Genomic DNA, 8555 nt, shown 5'->3' with positions numbered 1-8555 from the left:
AGCTAACAACAGCTCTGTACCGAAAAAGTACAATTACAGCTTCTGTGTTTTTAAGCCCTTTATATTCAGCTATTTAACAAATGCAGCTTTCTCTTGTTTGTATGATTTGTTCAGTTAACACCTCCTACAATTCTGTAATTTCTGTGGAAGAATCAGTGCATTTCCAACATTAAGCTTTAAAGACTTCCAATATGCTACATCATGTTCACTTTCATAATTGACCAAAATTCACAAAAACTCCATGTGACAAACTCCCCAACCCAGACCTAAGAAAAGAGAGGATTAATAAAGTTCTACGTACATATAGATGCTTCAAAGTAACAAAATAACACAAAAATAATGTAAAATTGGACCCAAAACATCTGAGGTATATGCAAATGGTAATTCCCAGTTCAGTATCTGGACAGACATTAAACAGTCCATTCTGTCACACCATCTGCTAGGCAGTTACCAACCCTGCTCTGTTCTCTAAGCTATTTGTGCTTTATTTTTATTTTTAAGCATGGAACCATTCAACTTATTTGGAAGTCAGATAAAAGACACAGTGGTGAATTTAAAAAATAAAGTAATCAAAAAGTGATAGGCAGCAAAAAATCAACAACAAAAAAATCAAGTTTCAGATCAGTGGTAAGGAGAATTAAAAAATTACTTCTAAATGATTGCTTGAATTGCACTCCAAACAAGTTTATGTTCAGCATATACAGCAAGTCATGAAAGATTAAGCTTTGTTTTCAAAGAACAGCTTTGTTTAACAGAACAGTTACAAAATTTGGCAAAAAAATATTAATCTACATTATGGAAAAGAAACTGTGGGAATTATTCCTCTGTGTGCGTGTGTGCGCACACGCACATGTGCTTATATTCATGTATGGAACCATGAAGTAGCCCATTAAAGTATCACCTCAGACTATCACCTTAATCACAAGCCAAATGCCAACATAAAACCTTACCAGTACAACTGAACAGCAGGAAAGCAAAGATACATGCAGAGAACACAAAAGTCTCAGTCTACACCATGCAAAAAAACCACAGTATGGAAAATCACCAAGCTGCCCCCTTGGATCTGTGTTAAATCTACAAGACACAAGAGAGTGCTCACTGTGCAGATTTAACCCACAGTGTACACCCACTATGTGGATTTAACTGCTCCAGAGGTTGTCCAGAGTCATATAAAGAGCACAACGCAAGCCAGCTCATGTGAACCAGTTGCAAGAATCCCTGTGCTTGAGACTCCAGAGCACACTCAGGTCAGATGGGTTTGATGAAAACCTACTGCAGGAGATTCAACTGCAGAAGACCCACCGAAAGCTGTTTTTCAAGTTTACAAGCCATTTGTGACCAAAATGTGAATCTGAAAGACAATGCAAAAAAATCTATCCACTATGCATGGCTTTCACTGCGATACTCAGTGTAACATAGAAGGTGATTATTCACACATCTTGTTGATTGATACAACACCAACACTAAGGGGATGAGGTGCTTGTGCTTGCCCCAGGTTTTCTTCATTTGCAACTCAATAAAAACATGTAGTATTTTAGAAATTTGTAAGAGACATGCTGTTTTGCGCTGAGATAACTATGGTGAAGAAAAGAGAGAGTTGTGCTCATTTGTATTCATAGCTATTTAATATCTTACTAAAAAAAATACCCCCATGCATGGATATCGACTCTTAAAACCTCTCAAAAACTAATTCCTTGGTATAAGCCAAAACAAGACTGAGAAAAGTTTCTGTTACTAAAGCAAGCCAAAGAAGGCGACTCAGAAATGGAACTCTTTTTGAAGGAAAAACTATAAGGCTAGCTCAAATGCCAAGTTGAAAATTTGTTTGCTTTGCTTACTTTCAGAATATCTTGAGTTTCGTTCCACTTGTTTGTCCACTCTTTGGTCAATTCTTGTACCTATAAAAGAAAACAAATATTGGAAAAAAAAATCACATCTCTTCTAAAGTCCTTGATAACGCATTCTCAGAGAAGTACTAAATATTTGTGCAATTCTTTGTGAAGTTTAATACTTAAACATCTAGAAGAGCACTGTTGCTCCTGCAATAAGTGGCCATACCTACAATTTCTCTCTCTCAGAAAGGAAAAACCACAAGATTCTTATTTACAGTATAAAATGAAATGTAGGACAGGGATAGTCACTTCAAATAATGGCAGGCATTTTCAAAGAAATGGAATAATTCCATGAAGTGCTTCATCAGTCCTACAAAGTCTACTGCCACAGATTGATCCCTTAGTTCTAACAAGGCAACAGCTCCTTTCCTACAGCACAGGTATGTGTGTTCAATCTAAAATACCCCCAGAAATTGCAGAGGATGGCATGCAGAGGAAGAAGCAGACAGACAGCCCTCAGGACAGAATCAGAAGAGTTTGCTGCAACTTAGAAATTATGCACTTGCTTGAAATAAGCACAGAAGTGAGAAGCTGCTTGCAAAGGCATTACAGACAGGGAGAGCACTGCGTATGAACACTTAGGTTTTATCCTGCCTTTCCTACTCATCCATTCATCCATCTCATAACTTAACTTCCGTAGCCTCCATACTGGTAAAGGCTCTTTTCATTTCAGAGTCTTTCAGACTTCAGAAAGCAGTACATACAGGGTGCTTCAGGCAGATCCACCTCAAAGCTCTGTCTGACTTGGAATCACAATCACATCAAATAGAATATACATACATACACACACACTTTCATTTTTTAAATCATCAGATTGCTGTGGAGGAATTAAATACATAGGCTTTTAAAAACCTACACAATCTCTTATTATTTGAATTAACTTCAACTGCAGAAAGCTGGGCAAGAAAACCCAACAATAAAAAACCCCTATGTCCCTTTATTATTTTACATATAAAACTACTGTAGGAAAAAAGAAGTCTTCAGGTCTGCAATGCAGTTCCTCCAAACATCTCCACATTCACTACCTGCAGCCGATCATCCCAGCTGTCTTTGCAGATCAGCTGCAAATTAATCAATGGGAACTAAAAAAGCTTCTCTCGTCTCTAGCTGTATCTCAAGATTTCAACCGAGAAAAGTAAATACATCTTTCAATGCATATCAGTCCTTGTGCTGCTAATCAGAATGTTAAAAAATAATTGAAAAGATTAAAGAAAAACATGAAGGAGGTCCATAAGTCTATTCACCATACCAGGATAATTTCTATTCCTCAGAAATCATTTAAACATTGTTCTTATATAAGGACAAATCAATTCATTAAATAAAGCTGCCATATATTTGTCAGATAATTTAAATATAGTGATAAATTCTTTAGATCTGCACAAACAAATTATTGCACTCATTCAATTATAAAACAGCTATAACCACTGCAATATCTACTAAGAATTTTCAGTAATTACATCTCTTGTAATTATCATGGATAGTAATCACATAACCTTCTAATGAGGCTGACAAAAGATAATAAAATATGCTCGATATACTTCCCACATAGAAGGGGCCAACACTTCTGAGCAGGACAAGCCATGATTACTGTCAGAGCATGAATAACATACTCCCATTAGCATATAGTCAGCAGTTCATATTACTCAGCTACTCTTAGATAAAAGCTTTCTGTTTGTGCACAAAAATAAACACATACTACACATACTAACATATTATCATTCACCTCTGATTCAGTTTAAGAATTTTTAAAATCCAGTATGAGTACGAAAAAAAAATTTGCAACTGAAGGCTCATACTAGAGTTATGCAGTAAACATTAATTATTGAATACAATATATGCAGTAAGGATTCCTGCATATACTACAGAGTTGTAAAATGCATTCCTAGCAGAAACATAGCTTATGGAGAAGCCTGGACTCTGCAGCTCTGGTCTGCTTCATGCTAATACACCTGTCTCATCCATTTTTGTCATGAAGTTTATTTTTGAAGTATCACTTCACTAAGAAGTATTTCAACATGTCTTTAAAATTGGTATTACTAGGGGGAATCCTGAAGAGTACAGACAGATACCATACCATTTACTGAGATACAGGATTCTCAAAGCAATGCATTCATTCTCTAATTGTAAATGTTGAAGCAGCACCAGTGTAAACCTTACTGTTTAAACGATCTAAGAAGCCCCTATTTTTTAAAGGCATCATATCTACATTTGATTAGCATCTTCTTGACAATATTCAGAACTAAATATTTGCTTCCAGGTAGCTGAATGATTCTAAATACTTTCCTTTCTCCTCTTCCAAAGTCTGAGTAATACTATTTTTTTAAAACAGTTTGCAGTAGCTTTAAAAACAGGCAAGTGTACAAAAAAGGATTAACATGGAGTGATAGAATAAAGAATGAAAGACTGCAAATTAGACAAATGAGAGTACCATTATATCTATATCCTTTAGGACCCTTTGAGTTTATCTAGACTGCCTGGGAATTCTTCCCAGCCTCTACACTGGGCTGCATTAAAACAACTTGGTGTGAGGTACACTATGAAGTACACCTAGATCTTAGACCCTCCCCAAAAAGAGACAGCTAATTAGGCACTGAACATATTTGTTTACACCAAATTTTAAGACTGAAATTTTCTGAAAACCCCTGCCCCATAACACAAGTTACTGATTAATTGAAAACATAAAAGAAGTGACCATTTCCCCCACATATTTTTTACTGTATTTTCTACACACTAAATGCTTTGTTACTGTGATTACCTGTTACTAATTACTCTGGTTTAGTGGCTTTTTCCCCCTCTATTCTATTTACAAACATACTTTTTTAGTAAGGCAAGCTGGCCTGGGAACAAATATTTTCACTAAATCAAACTCTTATATAAATACCAAAGACATACTTTCTTCATAGTTATGTTTTCTTACATTAGTAGGATAACAAAATTTAAAGTTCACATATTTAAAAAGAACGCACCAAGACAAAATTGTCCGGTGGGAGAAGATCTAGTTGTGTATCAAAGAAAAAACATCCTGAGAGTTAACTCTTGCATCCAGACCACCCCTCGTTTTTTTTCTATCTAAAAGCTGTTTTATGAAATTGTAACTCACCCTTGCTTCATTCTGCTGAAGCTTTTCTTCCATACTTAAAGCTGTTGGAGAATCCAGGAGTGCGATCTAAAATTGTCAAAAGTAAACATTGCCAAGTTAAAAAAAATGAAGAAAACAAGTAAGAATTTCTGGCAGAGTCAAATGAAAGAAATGCAATTGTTCAACTTCTTTATTTTTTAGGATGAATTCTTTTGCACTCCAATATACATCATTTTACTTTGAAATACTGTAAACAGAGTAATCAAAATCTTGTCAAAGGAGATATTTCAAATACAAATCATCAGTTTGAGAGTACTATTTTCATTCACTATGTATACATATGGTCACACACATTCAGATACTGAAACCAGACACAAGTTTATAACAGGTAATTCCTGATACATCTACCTTATATTTCTGTTAAACATGAAAATTTGTTATGCATCAATAGTTAACCATTTTGCTAAAATATATTTGTATATTGCTTATCTTTAATAAATATTTATTAAGGTAACTAGCCTTAGAAAAGGAAAACTACTATACAATGTGCACACACACAAGCAGTGTTATGCGACCTTCTACACTGAATCCAGCACTATATTTTGGTATATGCTTCAGTGATCTACAGAAGCATTTGCAACACAATATTCTGGGAATATAAAGGAAAACCACAAAAGAAATTATATAGAGATTTATATTCTACTATGCATACAAAGCACCACCCGCTGTTTTATCAACCATCAAAAATTCAATTAACTTAAGCAAGTTCTCTATTGTCTCCCACACAGCCACATATCACATCCTACAACTGAATCAGATTTATTTTGTGATATCTACTGTTTTACAGCTTGGAACTAGGTCAAAGCATTAGATCTTCAAAGAGGTCCAAGTTACACCTACTTGGCTAACCCTAAATCAAACAATATTTCAAAAATAAATTAATTTTCCCCTCCTAAAGAGTATCGGAGAAACACACGTATAATAAAGTAACTCAACCCTATAAAGACTTTTCTAATTGTTTGTAACAAAGCAGAGCTCTCCACTTCAATCATCTACAGTACCTGTTACTGCTTCCAACTGTGGTCCTATCCCCTTTTTCAGCAAATGTTTTATAGCATGAGATCTAGCTGAAGTGCTAGTCTTCTATTAAAAAAAAAAATCTATGCTGAACTGACATTTCACTATGCACAGCCCATCCAAAATAAAATTAGATAGTTCTAGAAATAAATCTTAGGTATCCTTTCAGATACTTCCAAATCATATTTGCTCAAGTATGAAATCTAGCAGTCACGAATGACATTATTTAGAAGAGACAACTGGCCCAAGCCAATTGCATATTCCTTATTGTTAGCTTGGTTTCACCATCCTGGAAACAGAAGATAAATTAAGCCTAACTGAGCTTGTGCAGCAAGTGTTTATAGTGGCTAATACTGATAGAAGATCAAGAATCATGCAAAAGGCAAGTATAGCGCAACACATGTTTTCTTACACCACCACTGAACACTTATGTATTTAGCACATTACATGCTTTCTAATGTACTGTGAAGCCAAACACAAATAATATGTATTGTTTAAACCCATTCATACTCTCACATTTTTATATTTACACATCTTAGATACATAATATCTTCTATTTCTTTTAAGATACTAGGTAAAGTACCCCTTCAGTCCATCACGCTAGACCCAGAAAATAGGTTACTGCGCCGTCTCCTTACGCTGTGGTGACTACCTGTTCCACAGCACATTGCAATCATGCTCTGATTATATTAAGAGAAAGCTAAAGGCTTTAGGATGACAATTTTTCCCCCCTTATGTTAAAAGAGGTAATCTATTGGCCATATGGAAACTGATTCAATCAGGAAAATAATATTCATTCATAGCCTCATAGAGCTTGTTTACTCAAATCAATATAATGAAAGATAATTATCTCATTATGTTCTAGAAATAGATGTTATAACTCAAGGAAAATTACACATAAATTTCAAGTAAAGCTAACCTGATTCCCTTGAGCAAGCAGAGCTTTTAATCGGGCTATTTCAGCTCTCAGCTCACGGATCAGTTTGACGTTAGGATCCTCATTAATAGTAGGCTTGTTGATGATGTTTTTGGCTCTATTTGCATAGCGAAGTGTACTTAAAGTTTCTCCGTAATTGACATCAGCAGGTGAAATAGCTAAGGAGATGAAATCAGAAACAGTTTATTCAGCACCATATGTTTCATTTAGTAAAGTTAGCTTATACTTTAAAAGTCAGATAAACCTAATGTGGATGAAGAGACAGAAATGTATGATTAACCAGCATGGCTACAATTTGTTCCAATTCTTCACCTAGCTCCACTGCTTTCACGTCACTATAACTTTGCTCAAGTAAACACTGTATTAGAATAATCAGGTCCAATCATCAAGCATTGTAAAGGAATCTTGCTGTCAATCTACTTAACATTTACATTTCTCCAGTAAGCATAAACGTCCTATGTCAATACTTTACAGGCTTTCTTGTGAATTTTTTTACAAGAACAGTGAATATTTTGAAAGTATCAACATAATCACTGAATGGAGAAGTCACTTCAGGTAAAAAGACAGTAGGTTCAGTCTAAGTTTTAAAGGGAAATTAGCATTCAAAGAAAAAGGAGACATGAAAAAACAAGAGAAGAGCTTCTGTAACTTACAAACCTAGCTGCTCTGCCAAGCTGCAGGCATCTGGCAGCACACAGAACTGTTACCTATCTGATGCATCAAGAGAAACCAGTAGTATTCTTACAGACAACTTAACCAGAAAAAACAATGCAGTTTAAATGAAGGTGATAATGCTATCCTTCACTTAATTTTCCTAACAATATACAAGATGTTCCCAATTAAAAAGATAATGACTGCATCCAAATAGATGAGCAAAAACAGAAGAGAACACCATGCATAAGTGATGAGGGACCAGAAATCTTAATAATCAAACTGAACAAGAGACCCAGAGAATCAATCAGTGAAAACACATGAAAAAATAAACAAGTAACTGAAACATTCTGCCCTTCCTCATTCTCTCAACAGTAATAAATATTCTTTTTGTGGTACAGACTCCCTGAATTAGACGAGATGCACTTGGCAGACTGTAGTTCCCCTAGCTCACACTATCACTTCCCTACTTTATCTACTGTCTCCTCTTCACTACTCAATTATTCTCCTTCTGGAAAGATGTTAGAATACATTATAGAAATATGACAAATCAGAATTGGATGGTTTTTTATAAGAGCCCTTCCTACAGTCTGAGATGATCTTTCTGCTTTTTTTTGTGTTTAGTTACAGAAAAGGCAGGCCAAACGTATGTGGACAGCTTGTCAGGCTCCGTCAAGCAATTCAGCTACATCACCAGCGGAGTTACCATTGGAGAAAAGATCAACCGTCAGGGCTCTGCCGAGCAGAAGCATCATTAATAGATGAGGAAGTAGTTGAAAAAGCAGCTGTGCACTGTAATCATTAGTATGGGCACTGAAAGCTCACTGTGTTTCTAAAACTTCTCCCAATCCCTCTGTTACAAAAAACCTCCAAGTTACTCAACCATGTAACTGGGGGGGGGGGGGGGGAGGCACAAGCA

At 35.6% G+C, this 8555-nt stretch overlaps 1 protein-coding gene across 1 annotated transcript in view; it reads right to left on the bottom strand.

Moving 5' to 3' along the window:
- Nucleotides 1–1838: 1838 nt before the first annotated feature.
- Nucleotides 1839–8555, bottom strand: part of LOC104616956 (kinesin-like protein KIF16B) — a gene marked incomplete at its 3' end in the record, with an annotated part of 16899 nt that continues 10182 nt past the window's right edge. Inside the window, exons 8-10 of the mRNA XM_010282141.1 lie at nt 6968–7143; nt 4993–5058; nt 1839–1898 (exon numbers count right to left, since the gene is read on the bottom strand). Of these exons, the coding sequence (XP_010280443.1) occupies nt 1839–1898; nt 4993–5058; nt 6968–7143 (302 nt within the window). The remainder of the gene's footprint in view (nt 1899–4992; nt 5059–6967; nt 7144–8555) is intronic.

The sequence above is a fragment of the Phaethon lepturus genome, unplaced genomic scaffold (genome assembly GCF_000687285.1).
Source record: "Phaethon lepturus isolate BGI_N335 unplaced genomic scaffold, ASM68728v1 scaffold46882, whole genome shotgun sequence".
In the NCBI taxonomy this organism is placed as follows: Eukaryota; Metazoa; Chordata; class Aves; order Phaethontiformes; family Phaethontidae; genus Phaethon; species Phaethon lepturus.
This window is presented reverse-complemented; position numbering and strand designations above follow the sequence as displayed.